Raw genomic sequence first — 16454 nt, 5'->3', positions numbered from 1 at the left:
TTATGGTAAGATACCCAGAATAGCTGGGTCCAGTGGGACCTCCAATCCTAGTTTTTTGAGGAATCTCCACACTGATTTCCACAGTGGTTTTACCAGTCTACACTTCCACCAACAGTGGAGAAGGATTCCTTTTTCCCTACAGCCCCTCTGGTTGATTTCTTGATAATAGCCATTCTTTCTGGGGTGAGATAGAATCTCACTGTTGTTTTAATTTGCATCTCTCAAATGACCAGTGATGTTAAACATTTTTCATATTTGCTGTTTGTATTCATCTGAAAAGTGTATATTCATTTCAGATGCCCATGTTTGGATCAGGTCTTTAAATTTGGGAGGGCTTTTTTTTTTTTTTAGTTCTTCATGTGTTCTTGATAGTAATCCTTTTTTTTTTTTTTTTTTTAAGAGTAGGAAAATTTATTAGAGAACAGGAATGGGGGAGTGGGGAATGGGAATAGCTCCTGAGAGACAGGAGAGATCCCGAATGGGTTGCTCTCGATAGTAATCCTTTGTCTGAGCAACATCTGGCAAACTTCTATTCCCACACTGTGAGTCATCTCTTCACTCTGTTGGTGATTTCCCTTGCTGTGCAGAAGCTTTTTAATAAGATGAGATTCCAGTAGTTGATTCTTGGTGATAGTTCCTGGGTGATTGGGGTTTTAGTTATAAAGTCTGCCTACACCAATGTCTTCAAGAGTTTTACCTATTCTGTCTTCCAGCAGAGTTAATGTTTCTGTTTTAATATATCTTTGATTCATTTCAAATTTAGTTTAGTGCATGGTGAAAGATATGGGTTCAATTTTAATCTTGCCTAGTCTTTTTTTTTGGTTTTTCTCCGGTACCAGGAACCAAACTCACGACGTTGCGCTTGCCGGGCAGGCGCTTTTGCCGCTGAGCTAAATCCCCAGCCCCTTTGCCTAGTCTTAATAGGGGATTTGTGGCACTTAGAATTTCAAGTGTTCAGCTTTTATCTTTCCTAAGTCTGGTTGCAATGTATTCAGTCAAGAGCCAAAGCCCTAACAGATGGCATATTGTGCAAGGCACTGGGATATAAGAAAGAGCTGAAGGAAGTTTTACGCAAAGTGCCCGGGGCAGGGGTGTTATAAAACACAGGCCCCGAGAATGCCACAAGCACTGGTGGTAGGAGTATGTGAAAGGTATGCAGTTGCATCATAGGTGTGCACAGGTACATGGCTGGGACAGAGGGACCATGCACACAGCACAGGAGCTATGCCCAGCGGTCCTTCAGCAAGGGCAGCCTCAGCATGAGCCATTTGTGTTCTCAGGTCCACTCACTAGCCTTCGTGTTCTGTTGTGCCGAGCATCTAGCAGTACTGAGAGGTCCTGGTGTGTGGAGATAGTGTTTCAAAGAACACGGTCCCAGTGTCCGCAGCCAGCCGTGCTGGTCCCGCTTTAGCTGCAGGGAGTTAGTTCCAGCTCTCTGTCTGCACCCCCCTGGATACCACAAAGTGCAGATGCACTAGTCTGTTACATGCAGTGGCACAGTATTCACATCTGACCTGTGCACATCCTCCTGTACCCTTTAGATTACTTACGACATCCAATACTGTGTGAATGCTATGTAAATGACAAAATACTTCAAGTACAGATGCAGTTCTTTTTGAATATTTTTGATTGGAGGTTGGTTGAACCCCCGATGCAGAATCTGTAGGTCCAGAGGACCCAGCTGTACTTTACTTGATGTTCATCTAAAGAAACGGATCTATGCTGATAGTGGAAAAAGTAGCGATTTTAAAAATTGAAAGATGACAGTGAAGGTTTGTGACATATAAATACCAGTGCAAAAGATTGGATGCCATGTCTTTATGGGCGATTTGGTGAAATTTCAAAGGCAACTTTGACTAAGCAAAGTTGATACATAATTAACTTGAGGATTAAGTGCAGCTATATTTAGTGTCTTTGGCTCTCAGTTTCATCATCTGGAAGGTGAGCTGGTATTAGATGACCATGTAGAGCTCTAACATACAGTACAATGTTAGAAGATAAAAATCCAATCCTGACACCAAGAGACTACTAAGAAGGGCTAGAAGGTGGCCCTCAGCGGAGTGACTCTAGGTGATGGGACTGCCATCCCCCGTGACCGGCCTGGGCAGTCTTGTTTGAAGAACATTGGTGGTCCTGAGGGTGGCCCATGGAGCAGACAGTAGTGAAACACCAGCTCAGGGAGCCCTGGCAGCAGCTGCTGAGACAGAGCTGGCACTGCTTCCCTTCAGGAGTGACTCAGGCTCAGACAGCTGAACAGTGACCAGTAATTCTCAGTGCACTTAATTCTATGTCAGCTTTTCTTTCTCTGTTTCTTACAATGTTCCCAGAATCTTACAGATTGTCTGTGCCTTGTTTATTGTCTGACTTACAGGCTTAGAGTCTGAGTTCAGTAATGGTTCACACATGGGATGTGGTTCACCTGACAACAGCAGAAACACCTTGACTCTTGAACCTGTTGAAGTAAATCAACTTTAGGGAGGCTGGCTCGATCAAACCAACTGTAGCATGCCTAACCCTGGTATTTCTTTTGGTTTTACACGATCTGTACTATAATATTGGCCTGATGTTGGCTAAGCCAATCAACAGGGTAAAAGCAGTAACACTCCTGACTAAAGCTGTTCAGTCACATTCTGTAGTTGGAGAGTGTGTATGTTGACTGGCCTAAAAGTGTTGCAACTCATACTCACTTGACCAACTAAAAGTGTGATTTTATACATAAGTTATTGTGAGGAAACTGCACATGCTATCAGTAGCAATTTAAAGTCAATTAATACAGTACAATAATTATGGAGCACTCCTTTTTCCCTAAGACATATTTAGCAAGCAGTTGATGGTTGCAGTCAGAAATACATAATGGCAGCAAACTGGAGAAGGAGCTGTCTCCAGCAATGAAAATGCCGTGGTCTTCTGCAGAAAGAAGGAAGTGGCCTTGCTTGGCATTGATTTTTCTCATCAGGGACATGTATTGAGCAGCTACGTCTTAACAACACTACATTTTTTCCTTCTTTTTGCAGTTCTGTAGATCGAACTGATGGCCTTGCACATGGTAGGCAAGTACTCTACCACTGAGCTAAGTCCTCAGCCCTGCCTTATTACATGGTAGGTGTTTCCTAGGCAGACTCAAAGAAGTATAGACATCTCCATCCTCTCAAAGGGCTCACTCACATGTAGGAAGTGATTGGACCTCAATACTACTTTTGTCTTTTTAGGCTAGGAAGTACTCATTAAAACCACAAGCCAGTATAATAGTAATAATAGTGCTGTGGTCTTAAGTGTAGTTTTAATCTGCCCAGTAAGACGGGTATAAAGTTTTTCCTCTTTCCCATACTTGGCCAGACAATGGTATTTCTGGTTAGTATGGGTAGAGAGAAAGGCTAATCCCAGTGTCTTTTCTCTGTTTTTCCTTTGACAAAGAAAATATTGCCAGCTTCTTTCTCAAGGGGAACATTTTCTTTACAGAGTTGCATGCCAGGGTCGAGGGGAGCCATTGAAGAGAGCTGTTTAAGATGGATTCAGAATAGTGATAAGAGTACAAGGACCTGCTAAGAATTGCTTTTTTGTGGAGAAACCTTATGACAGAAACAATTGAGATGGCTTGAGTTCTGGGTCAAGCTTTTTCCCAAGGGAGATCTCACTGTTTTCACTGCAAAGCCAGAACGATTTGGGTAGCTCCTTCAACTCCTAAGAACATCTTACGTAAACCCTAGGGGCAGGCTGGTCGGCTTATGAAGCTTTGCCCCTGAGGGGCAAGTAAGACTGGCTTTCTTCCTTTTCCAGCTTTAGAGTCAATTGGGAGGACTAGACACACAGAAGAGAGAAGATTTTGGGGTGTTCTTGACTGATGGTGCTAAGGCAGGTGGGTGGAGGGGAAGACCCCCACAGCCAAGCGCGTGGCTGTGGTGGCTGGAGGACCCCTGCTCTTGGCCAAGGTGGTAGATGGCAGGTCTTCTGGCGGAAATGCCCTCTAGCCTGGGCCTGGGTGTGCTGGTGGCTTTCTTTGTGGTGCAGATATGGCCAAGTACAGCTCGTTTGGCCTGACCAATTTGTCCACTGGTGTTAGGCCTGATCAGTGATGTTACTGACCTTAGCCCAGGCTGGAAAGGTGTCCAGGTGGAAGAGACTAACTCCCCAGGTGTTGATGGCTACCATCACTATCACCAGGCCAATGACGTTGACTCCCAAGCCAGCTTTCACCTGCAGACACAAGCCAATGGCACACCCCATTCACCATGACCAGGCAGCAGCACATGTCCCCAAGAGAGCCATATCTAGGCTCCCAGCCTCGGCCTTGCTGCACCCATGGGGGTCCTGACTGTTGTAGTCACTACTTAGGCTGCTCTTGTTGCCTTGTCAGGTGACAAGATTCTGGAAGATGAGACAGGGGGATTGGGGCTGACACAGGGCAATCATCTGCACTTCTTGCCAGCAGCATTCAGTATACAGTGAACATTTACTTGGGACACTGATCTTGGAATGGTAAGAGATATATCTGCAGTGAAATTGTAGGGACACGTGGTAACATAAATATCTCTTTAAAGCAAGAACTCATAGCTTTTTCTGTGCTCACAGACATGAAATTTTAGGAGGGGTGTTAGTTTGGATTTGATGTGTCCCCAAAAACTCTTGTGCTAAAGGCTTGGTTGCTGACAAGTTTTAGGGGAAATGCCTGGATCATGAGGGCTCAGCCTTCATCACGGATTAACCTATTGATGAGATCACAGTGTGATGGTAGTAGGAGGTGGGACCGAGTTGAAGGGAGTGATCAGGCTTGTGATCTTGGGGATTCTACTGGTCCCAGGCTTCTTCCTCTGGTTCTTTCCCTCTGTATTTTCTGGCTGCCATAATGTGAGAGCAGCTTTGTTTCATATCCTTCTATCTCACCTCAGGCTCACAATAATGGAACCATTGACCATGGACTGAAATGCTGGATCCTTAAGCCATCCTAGACCTCTACTTCTTTAGGTAATTTTTCTTGGTTATTGATCAGTGAGGAAAAGTTAATTAACATAAGGGCTGTATTATATGAAGGCTTTGCCACTAGTACCTTTTACCCTTCCAAGGAGCAGCTTAGGGAAATAGGGCACCTTGAGGGTCACAGGTCAGCTGCCTGTGCCACTTGCTCTATAGGAAGTTGACACAAGCCTGCCAGCTTCCCTGGCCTCTTTGGGGGAAGTGCACCTCAGTGACTCTAACCCATTGTTTGCCATGGCATTGATGCAGTTGGAGCGGGTTATGAGAGCCTGTGGACTGGCCGAGCCAGGGTCAGATGGAAAAATGTGTGCAGGAAGGACAGCTTGATGTCCTTCCAGGAAGTAACCAAGTATACAGAGTGTAGCCAGACTGGTCCATTAACTGGCATTAAACTGGGAAAGTTGCAAGGAAGGAAAACAGGCTGGGAAACTGTTTCAGACAAACGACTGACATGTCCTCTCCTGCCTCTGACTGGAAGCCTGGACTTCTCCATCATCCTGGGCCCCTGGGCCTGTCGCGTGGACAGTGGCCCGTGCTTCCCAGCAGCTGAGGGGGCAGGTTCTCAGGAGCTAACGAAGGTCCTTTAGAGCTCAAAGGGACCACAGTGAGTATTCAGTTGTGACCTCGTTTAGCAAGATGAGGAAATCGAAGCTGGAGTTAGTGTCCTAGCCAGGACTAGGACCCAGGACAGCCTGGTTTCTTGTCATTCAGTGCCTCAGACAGGCACTGTTTGTTCTTTAGACTCCAGCACAGGAAGCAGGGTGAGGCTGGGTGGTGGGGGTGCACAGAAGTGGGAAGCAGAGTTCAGTGTGCGCCGCCAGAAGGTTATATGCAGCAAGAGAGATGGCCTGGCCTCCTGTCCCTGAAGTAGCACCCATGAGTTGGTTGAGCAGTTTGGTGAAAGGACAGGAATATCTGCCACCAGCCTCAAACTGTTTCTTCCTTTCCTTTATTTGATATTTTATAGGGCTGTTGAGAATGACTGAACTGTGCAAAACAAATTTGCACAGGCTGACTTTCAGCAAGGGCAGATTTTCAGATGGGCAGGCCTCAGTGATTTCTGTCAGCTTGCTTATCCCTGCTCCAGCACCTGTCAGCCCAGGGTATTAAGAGCACCCAGAGAGTGTAGGCTGGGGGAGGTGGAGGTAGATACACATAGTACTAAGGTCAACGGCAGAGTGTTTCCTTTAGGCCATCTTGTGGAGCCCTGCTGAGAGCAAGGAAATGCACTATAGAGGCCTCGTTTGCCTCAGGCCTTACGGGAAAACCTAACCGAAGGAGCCTGTTTGCATAAAATACCTTCGGCCTTGTGTCATACAGTTTCTTACTCCTCATCTTCTGTGGATAAACCAGTAGATGTGGGAGTAACTGTCCCCTCTCCTACTGTGTAGAAACAAAAGAATGTGTCTTCCTTCCTTCCTTCCCATGCCTCCTGGAACTGGACTCTGCTATGCCCGTTCCAGCTTCTCTCTGCATTCCCACTGTCATGTGGGTAAGGGTGGGGAGAACACATTACTGCTATTCTAAGAGCTGTGGACCAACCAAGAGCCTTTCACAGGTACCATTTGTTCTCCCACAGTAAAACAGAGTGTCAATAGACCAGGCTACTGCTACAAAACAGTGAACTTCAGAAGACCGCTGTGTGGCCAGTCATCCCTACCCTCAAGGCACTGGGCCTGCAGGAGAGGGCGCCCACTACTCACCATGTCTTTGATCTGGCAGTGCCCATAGCTGAAGACGATGGCGTTGGGGGGGTTGCCCACTGGCAGCATCACTGCAAAGGAGATGCACATGGTGACTGGGATCAGGGTGTAGAGTGGGTTAATGTGCAGCGTTTCGGACTAGGAGAAGAGAGAAGTCACAGAAACGTTAACTTTGAGATTGGGCCCACATCTCTTGTGCACGAACATGCTTTATTTAAATGGTGGCTTGGGGTTGGGTAACCTTAGCTGGGCACTGTGAGCTGGGGCTAGTAAGATCCCTGTCGTCCGGGATGTGCAGTGTTCTTGGCGACCTGAATGAGCCCCTGCTGCTCACTCACGGCCCACAGAAGCTCAGATAATTCTAGAGATGTTTGACTTTTTGGTGCTATGTTAAGGAAGTGGTTTTTAAAGTTTGTTTTTGTTTTTTCTCTCTTCCTTCCTCCCTCCCTCCCTCTCTCCCTCCCGTTCCATTCCTTCCTTCCTTCCTTCCTTCCTTCCTTCCTTCCTTCCTTCCTTCCTTCCTTCCTTCCATCCTTCCTTCTTTCTTTCTTTTCCTCCTTTTCTTGTTTTTGTTTTTGTTCTGCAGTACTTGGAATTGAACCCAGGGCCTTCACACTAAATTACATCTCCAGGTCTTTTTATTTTTAGTCTTGAGACAGGGTCTTGCTAAATCACGAAGTTGTCCAGGTTGGGTTCAGATTTGTGATCCTACTGCCTTAGTTTCCAAGAGGCTGGGATTACAAGCTTGCACCACCATACCCAATTTAAACTTTATTCTTTAGTGAGAAATCCTTTATTCAACCAAAATTCTCTCACATAAGCTGCTTTGATTGAAGCCAGGCTCCCTCCCCCTTGGGGTGCAGAGCTGAGGGTTCTTTCCTGGGGAAAATAAATTGCTTTGTTTGGGACTGAACCCATGGTGTTGGTCTCAGTGTCACTGCGTTTTCACTAAATGTACTCCGGTGCTCCCACAGCAAGATGACAGACAGGAGAAATTAAAGACACTGAGCTGTGAGCAGAGAGTGGCTGGAGAGTTTGGAGTTAGAAGGAGCATGAGGAGTCTGTTTTCCTGGGGATTCCACTTTATCAAAGGGACAGATACAGCTTGGGCATTACCTTTGGGGCTGCTTCGCCAGGCTAAGATCTGGCAGGTGGTGCCCTCTCCTGTTCCATCGGTAAGAAACTGACCTGCTGGACTTGTTCCCAGTGCTCAGAATCTCCCAAGGCACAGTGGAATTGGGTGGAGTGGCAGTGATTGTTAGACCCATGCGCTTGGTGTTTGCAGCTGTGCATTTTGCCCCATTTTCTGTGGTTATCTTTCTGGGCCTACCATTAGGTTTCATCTCAGGAGAGAAAGGTTGATGAGTATGGAGAAATGCAACGTTAGGGCTTGAAGGTTGTTGTGTCCATTCTTCTGTTTCCATTCAGGACTGCCCTTGAACTAATACTCCTCTTTTGGGGATGAGGTTCTAAAACTTTTGCTGTGATTTATTAATGTGCCTTCTTATGTGTTTGCCATTTGACAAACTTCAAACTGTGGTTTGAGCGTCAGTGAGGGAAAGTTGTGGGTAGTGGCCAGAGGAGAGGGTTCAGCCGTGGAGCCAGCCCTCCCCGCTTCTACTCACCAGGCTGCACACAATGGGCAGGAAGATGGTGATGGTGGCCGGATTGCTGACAAACTCTGTGACAATGGACACCAGGACGCATGCCAGCAGAGTGACAGCCCACGGTGGGAGGCTGCTCAGGCACAGCATCTGCTGCCCAATCCATGTGGAGAGGCCAGAGCTCTGCAGGAAGAGGCGTTCAGGTAAGAGGTCAGGGAGAAGTGCACATTCCAGGTGGATTCTCAGCCTCCCACGGGTCAGAAGTGCTAGCTGGAAGAGGCCACTCGGGCTTTAGGCTGACAGGAGCCAGGGGCAGCCTCCTCTTAGATTCAGTCAGTTTTGTGGCCCAGAAATGTCTTTCCTGTGATTTTGTCTCATTCAGTTTTTGGGTGCCTTTTCCCTTCCTAGGACTCTGGCTAGGCAGGGGTTGGAGGTCTTTGCTCCTCCACTCTACCCCTCATTGTCAGTCTCCTCCTCTCCAGCCTGCCTTCTTTGCTCTATGCATCAGCTCTACAGTGCCCTTTCCACAGAATGCCCAGTTCATCCTTTCTTCTGCTTTTGAATTCCATTTCTTTCATCACCTAAGGGGGGGTCCAACTACCCGCCTTTTTAGATAGCAGTTTTTCTTGTGTTCATTTTTGGGGTGTGCAGAGCTGAACACTGAACGTTGCTCATGTGTAACAAAGGGTGAGGGATTAGAAGTCTATCTCCATTTTCTGGCAAAGGTGCCTCATTTGCCTACAGCATGGTTGCTCGGCCCCAGCCTGTTTCAGGTTCAAGTCCCACAGTGGCTGCCACTGTTTTTGGAAGATTGAATGTTTTTCAGTAGCAACATTTATTCACTCAGATAAATAATATTTCCATTTGGAATAATTCTTTGGGTTGAAAGATGTCCATCTGCTAATAGTGAGGGCTACCCCTTGTCTCCTAAAAAATGAAGGACTGAGGTTTTTGTTTGGGTACTGGGGCTTGGATTGAACCGAGGGCCTTTGCACTGAGCTGCATCTCAGCTCTTTTTAAATTTGTTGAGACAGAATCTCACTAAATTGCTCAGTTGCCCAGGCTGGGGTTGGATTTGTGATCCTCCTGCCTCAGCCTCCCAGAGTGCTGGGATTACAGGTGTGTGCTCTAAGTTCAGCTACTATTGAGTTTTTGTGCTAAAAACCCTCAGGTTGCCATATGTATTCTCCCTCCTCTCCCTTGTATGGACTCTTCGAACAGTTCCCTTAGAGACTGCAAAGGCAATGAAGCTATGGAAGGTAGGGGCAGAAAGGAAGGTGAGACATGCTGTGATCCTTCCAGCTGTCAGTCCTGCTCCTCGAGATCACTCTCACCACACTATCTGCAGGCTCTTTGTTAAGCTTCTCACAAGTTCATTGGATCTCTGCAGCACCCTCACTACCTCATGGCAAGCTCACAGACAGCCGATGCTCAAGGCCCTCAGAGTTCTCTCAGTTGTAGCCATTTCGGCACGGAGAACTTTTCTTCCTTTGTTTTTTCCATGACTGAGTATGTGGACCCTGTTCCACTCTGTGGTCGGTACAGCACCGTGCAGCCCACAGGAACTTGCTTGTTAGTCACAGGCAAGAGGGAAGACCAGTTAGCTGAGTGGAAATGGTACATTTTATGAAAAAAAAAAAAAAAAAAAAAAAAAAAGTAATTTTATTTACCAAGTTCTTCAAATAGTAGATAAAGTGAAGGGATTTCATGGAAGTTAATTTTCCTGCAGAACTCTTTTATACTATAATTTGAAATGAATGGATAGATTGCAAAGTTAGAAAAAACACAACACAGGAAATGTTAATTTTTTAAATCCTTGGTAATGAAAACATTTCACATTGTATTTTCCTTACTAGTCCCAAGACTCTGAATTATTTCACACTCAGAATCATATAGATTTTACTTGAATTATTATAGCATTAAAATGAATAGAATCAACAGGTTTTATAGAGACAGCAGCTGTAGTATCTGTAAGACATGCATGATTTTGATTAAGAAAAAAGGGCTTGCTGGGCTAGACTGGGGCCAAAACTAATGAAATTCATTAAAGATAAGTATAATATCCTGTTCTTGGAATTAGAAATATTGGCAGCATATATGTAGGGTAGACTGAAATGATTAAGGTTTAATAGTGACCACCAATAAGAATGAGGGGTTGTAGTAACTGCAGTTTCAATAGAGATGTTGACATGCATGCCAGGAAGCCATACAAAAGCTTCTATAAAATTGAGGTGGTGCTTACATCAGAGGTGGGAGGCAGGCTTGGGTAAAATAACTAGTCTACTTTGTAGCACACTGACCATCCTGGATGGTGTTGGAATAAAACCAAAGCAAACTGGTGAGTCCTGAGGGGAGAGACCAGGAGGGCAACCTTCTAAAAGAATGGTTAAAAGGGCCAATCAGCTTTTGTTTGGGGAAAAAAAATGTAGTAAATGTATTTATTTTAGTAATTAACTACCTAGGAGAAGGTACCAAAGCATAGAGCCAAAGCCAACAGGGATGACACACAGAAAGTAAAGAACAAGTGGGCTGAGATGGAAAGCAATTATGCTTTGCACAGGGAGTGCCCTGGCCCTTGGGAGTCCAGCCCAAGGGTTTTCTGGCAGGAAATGCTCCACTGGGGAGGAGATGGGCTCAGCGTCCTCTTAGGTTCTTGCCCAGGGTTGGATTCTGTGACTTGGTGATCAGTAATGCAGACAACATTCAGGCCCACAGTGAATGGGCAGTCAGGGTGAACCACATTTAGGATGGGTTGATGCATGTAGACAAAGGGAAGGAGAAATGATCTGAATCTTAATGCAGTTCATCCTTCGGATTGTTCTTATTACAGAAAGGGCTGACACTTTAGGGACTTCAACTATTTCCCCTTAGCCTCCCTAAAATGATCTGACCCTGAGTGTCCCCAACTGGGAAATCAAGAAATTTTTACATCGGCTTCAGCAAAGATTCTCTGAGGCCAGGTGTGGTGGTACATGCCTGTAATCCCAGCACTTGGGAGGCTGAGGCAGGAGGATCTCTGTGAGTTTGTGGCCAGTCTGGGCCACGAAGTGAGCTCTAGGCCTGCCTGAACTGTATAGTGAAACCCTGTCTCAAAAAAAAAAAAAAAAAAAAAAAAAAAAAAATTGCAGGTGCTGTCTGTATGTATAGATCAGCAGGACAGTTTACCACTTCAGCACTTGGGGCATCTCTGGCCCCTTGCAGACCCATCGCCTGTCCCTGCTGTCAGACCCCAGAAGGAGATGGCTGCAAAACCCAGTGACCCTTTTGCTGGTGGCAGTGTGGATCCTGTAAAGGAGGTATGAATGCCTCTGTCCTTGACCCAGGGCACAGCTGACCTGAACTGTGTCCCCAGCAGCACCGGGAAGGGCGGGAGGGACAGAACATCTGTCCTGACCTGCTGTCCTTTGCCGTGACCTGGGACCGTGTGTTCTCGCTCAGCTGCTTTGAGCCTTTTCATTCGGGACGAACATTTGACCCAGGAGAACAGAACTGAAGATTACCTTGCTGCCGGAAGCCAGGGCGTAGCCTCCTCCCACCAGGATGACAATCTCCCAGGGCATGGTTTTCTGGAAGTCCTTCCATGTGATGATGGGCTCCATCCCCAGGGAACACTCATAGCTCGTCCCTGGATCACAGTGGGAGAGCAGTGGAGAGCCCGATAAGCCTCGCCTGGCGTGCTTTGTGGAGACGGGGGGGGGGCTAGTGGGTGAACTGGAGGATCTGGGAGACAGCCCTGCTGCTTCAGGGAGGCTGAAGGGTGTCCTTTGGAAAATTCTGACTTGGGCTTCCCCTGCTTCTTCCCCTGAGCCTTCTCTTACCATCACTGCTTTTCCCAAAGCAGGGCCTCTTGGCTGGAATGAGGAAGAGGAGGAAGCCAAGGAAGACGGAGACTGTGGCATCCGTGCGGTAGCCTTTCCTAGTAAATAGACAAGCATGGCTGGAGCAGGAGGGCTGGGCCCTCGGGAGTGAGTCGAGTCTCAGGGCAGCCTATCTGAACACAGTGCCTCTTTTGGGGACCCAGTCTAAGGGTGACAGCAACCTGGCTTCTTCCCAGCTGCTGCCATAGTGTCCTGTGGAGTCACAGGCAATGGCTAGTGTCTTGGTGCCGGGCCTGGTGAGCGGACATGTCTTAGTGGGAGCCGATGGGGCTGTGAGCTGGGGCAAGGCCTAGAAGCAGTGGTCAAGAGCTGTTCAGATGAGGAATAGCAGAGAAGCCTGAACCTCCTTTTCTGTGGGGTCACACTCCTTGTGTGTCCCTCCTCAGACAAGAAGCTGGTGCTTGGAGAATTTCCATCTGCGCCTGGGGGCCTGGGCCCTTGGGCCATGGGCAGGAGTGGCCCGGAAGAGGTGTGTATCTCTCCTGGTGTTTCCTTCCTTCCAAAGCTTCAGCTCTGGAAGTCCCTTTGCAGGCGGCACTTTATGCACTTTTTCTCCTTGTAACTCACAGCAATGGCTAGTGTCTTGGTGTCTTGGCGAGATAGCTGAGTTTCCAGGAGCTTGTGTAAGAAGACTAAGGCCCACAGCTGAGCAGTGGCAGCACCAGATTCCAGCTGCTGAAGGGGACTCCAAACACTGTGCTTCCTTCCTGACTTCACACTGCTGCTTCTCTAGAAAGAGCAGGTTTCTCAGGAGACAAAGGCTTCTTGGTTTGTGTCTGCCCTGAATGCTGTGGACATGGGGCACCAGCTGGTGGTTACTGCTTGAGGAGTGTGGTTGAGGAGGCGGTTCTCAAGGAGGAAACCGTATCACTTACTTTTCAAAGAAAGAATCCCAGCCAGGGACAAAGCCAGGCTCCCGGGTAAACCACAGAACAGTCATCAGGATGAAGAAAAATCCGGTCACCATCTCAGGGTAGCTATAAAATAAAACAGAAAGGCCTGCTCCAGGAACTGGGGAGTTCCTTTTAGCTTTTGCCGTTTACTTCTGGAAGCCCCTGGATTCATAATTTCAAGCCTCGAGACATAAAGCGGTCACTGCTTAACCATCAGAGTGGCTGGCAGTGCAGTGGGAAGAGAACTGACTGAGCGGCATTCACCATCTTTCCCGGAGAGATTTGGGCAGGAAGGGAAAAAACACAGTATGCAGTTATCAAACAATGTCACCTAAAGCCTGTGGGGAGGTGACGGCAGTGAGCACCCTCAGACACTGTGCAGCGGGGAGGAGGAAGCCAGACAGTCTTCCGGAGACCACTTGACCGTGCATCAGGAGCCTTAGATTAGGTCATTCCCTTCATCTAAGACAATAACTGGAAATGGATGCTGAAGTGTTACCCATTAAAAATGGAAACAGTCCTTTTGTTGTTTAATAATACTCCGTGACCCTGAACACGTTTTTGTACAACTACCGTGTATGTTACAGTGGGATGTATTCATCAAGAATGTGTTCCACAGCAGAATTAATACTATAGGGACATAGTAACAGTACAGGTTAAATAAGAAAAGGCAGGATATACAACTACGTTCAGTGTGAATTTTACCAAAAAGATGTAATTTTGCACAGGCAAGGGTGGAAAGAAATAGCATCTTAACAGGTGTGAACAGTTAATACTGGGATGCTAAAGAATCCAAATTAATTTTAACTTTTTTTCTTATACTGTCATGTATTTTATAAAGTTCTACAGTGAACATGTATTCCTTTTTATTACTTTAAAGCTTTAAAGAACAAGTTTCTACCAGAATTGTGTTTAACCAAAGTTGTACATGTCAATTGCTGTATAAGGAGAAATAACATTAAATAAAATGCTCAATCACTATGTAAATGCTGATAGAAGTGGCTGAGGATTGGTTAGTGATTTCTTTTTCCTTTTTCTTTCCTTTTTTCTTTTTCTTTCTTTCTTTCTTTTTTTTTGGCTGTACTGGAACCCAGGGGCCACTGTACCCCCTAGCTAGGTCCTCAGTCCTTTTTATTTTTCATTTTGTGACAGCATCTCCCCAAGTTGCCCAGGTAGACCACTAATTTATAATTCTTCTGCCTTGGCCTCCTAAGTAGCTAGGATTACAGGCATGTGCCACAGTGCCTGGGTGTTTAGTGATTTCTTAGACTTTCTGTCTTCAAGTCTGCACCAAGTTGGGTGTGGTGGCATAGTCCTGTAACCCTAGCACTTGGGAGGCAGAGGCAGGAGGATCACCGCAGGTTTGAGGCCAGCCTGGACTACACTGAGTTCAGGGCCAACCTGAGGTTAGTAGCAAGACCCTTTCTCAAAAAACAAAAACAAAAGCAAAAAATACACCACCGTGTCCCCCAGCACCTAGGAGTGACCGCAGAATCACTGAAGTGACCCGTTTGAGTAACACAGGGCAGAAACCAGCAAATTCCAAGAGGAGGGCTGTTCCGTCTTTCTGTTGGTTTTTTTTCCTTCTGCCCCATCCGTAGGTTCCCCCTTATGCCAAGGCTACACCTCAGACTCGGAGTACAGCCTAGGAGACAGGCAGCCACTGAAATCTGGGCCAGCTTGAGTTTGGCATCAAGTAGGATCTCTCAGCACCTGGACTTGTAGTTGTGGGACCTTCCCCTGGGATCAAGGCTCTCAAGAACATGGCTGCTTGTGCCTCTGTCCCGGAGAAGGGGCAAAGGGTTGTGATGACTTTTACCTAATGTCTCCCAGCTTCTCATATTCCTCCTGGATCCTCCTCTCTGACAGTTCTTCCCTCTTGGTCTTCTTCTTCTTACTCAGAGAACAGGTCTCTCTAAAGCTGAGAGGGGACAATGAACAAAGCGTGGGGAAAGCATGACTCTGAGGCCCCGAGGAGAACGGATAAGTCACTTCTAAACCACCCACCACTGTGGTCACCTTTCTCCTGCTCATTCTGTCCCTCCGTTCCTCTCCTGTTCTCACTGCTTCCATCTGCCCAGTCACCCAGCCTCCCACCCACCTTCGCCCAGCCTTTTGGGCCTGTCCGTCTGTGCCCGTCTCTAGGCGATATCTAGGGACTTGTGCATGGGTATAATACATGGGGTTGCTTGTCTTGTTCATAAGTAAAAGAATCTATGGTGTGCATGTCCGCGTGTATGTGTCTGTGTCCCCCACACGCAGACCTGAGTATGTATGTATGTGCAGACATTCATTTGTCTAGAGATGAGGCTTGTCTGGGATAGAAGTGGGTGTTAGTTTGATGTCACAGTATTGGAGCTACCCACGTATACAGCCATCACCCATGTGACAGCAGTCTCTGAGTAAGGAAGAAGTGAGCCCAGAGGACATTCCTTGACCAGTGGAGTTCTGGGCTCTATGGGCTGTTTTGCGTCACTTTCATCTTCCCTTAAAGTGTTTGATCAAATGGAGAATATGAAGAAAAGGCTTCCTAAACAGATTATTATCAGAAACAATATCCCAAGGGATATGTATAACTTGTTATTTTGAGGTATGTGAACATATTCCATACATAAAGTCCAAATTTAAAATTTGTCTATAAAATGAAACCTAACATGACTTTTACTAGGAGTCGTATTTCTAAGCGTACTTGAAATTATTGCATATCTTTGAGAGCATGAAACTTCATTAAACACTCTCCAATCCAGACTTTTATAAATCATACAGGTCCTCTAACCCATGACTTCGAATTAAGAATATTTCACTGTAGAGCCTGGAGTGAAGTGCAGAATGCAGGGGAGAGCAGAGTGACAGGAAGAGACCAAGTCTGCACGGGTTCACTGCGCTGTCAGCAGCCCTGCGGGGAGCAGAGGCCTCCAGGATGGTGCCGCGGCCTTTGGTTGGATAGCAGAGCCGCGGTGCCTGGCTGGCCGGGTGGGGGACTCACTTGCAGCCGAGGAACAGCCAGTGCATCCAGAACCAGCTGATGACCAGCATGATGAGGGATATGGGGAAGCTGAAGAGGAACCAGGTGCCAAAGTTGACCACGTCTGCAGCTGGATACTGGCTGGAGGGAGACACCAGGTCAGCAAATTAGAAAGGGAAGGATTTCGGTATGCTTGGTATGTGGAAGTGATCGCTAAATGCTCCTGAAGCAGACGTACAGCCAGGCTGAGGAGAGATAATGAAGACAGCGTGGTAGGACATTATCTACAACTCATTTGTTTATTATTGCAACTGTACAGAGGCCAGATAAAATCCTGAAGTAAGCTAAACAGGCTTCTAAGCAGCTAAAGTCAGTACCACTAAAGTTATACACTCTGCCCTCAGGATGTGTTTACCTTTAAATTACATAACTACTCTGTC

General features: G+C 46.8%; 1 protein-coding gene across 2 annotated transcripts in view; it reads right to left on the bottom strand.

Annotated features, from left to right (window-relative positions):
* Nucleotides 1–1803: 1803 nt before the first annotated feature.
* The window catches only part of Slc13a4 (solute carrier family 13 (sodium/sulfate symporter), member 4), a 44191-nt gene continuing 29540 nt past the window's right edge, over nt 1804–16454 (bottom strand). For both annotated transcript variants that reach the window (XM_005405472.2, XM_013505027.1), the window contains 8 exons: nt 16036–16155; nt 14869–14970; nt 13032–13133; nt 12097–12194; nt 11779–11903; nt 8300–8461; nt 6675–6812; nt 1804–4194 (listed from right to left, as the gene is read on the bottom strand). In XM_005405472.2, the coding sequence (XP_005405529.1) occupies nt 4057–4194; nt 6675–6812; nt 8300–8461; nt 11779–11903; nt 12097–12194; nt 13032–13133; nt 14869–14970; nt 16036–16155 (985 nt within the window). In that variant the 3' untranslated portion in view covers nt 1804–4056. The remainder of the gene's footprint in view (nt 4195–6674; nt 6813–8299; nt 8462–11778; nt 11904–12096; nt 12195–13031; nt 13134–14868; nt 14971–16035; nt 16156–16454) is intronic.

Source organism: Chinchilla lanigera, unplaced genomic scaffold (assembly GCF_000276665.1).
Source record: "Chinchilla lanigera isolate Chin_1 unplaced genomic scaffold, ChiLan1.0 scaffold00093, whole genome shotgun sequence".
Classification (NCBI taxonomy): domain Eukaryota; kingdom Metazoa; phylum Chordata; class Mammalia; order Rodentia; family Chinchillidae; genus Chinchilla; species Chinchilla lanigera.
The sequence above is the reverse complement of the archived record's forward strand: the minus strand, read 5'-3'. Positions and strand labels throughout refer to the sequence as shown.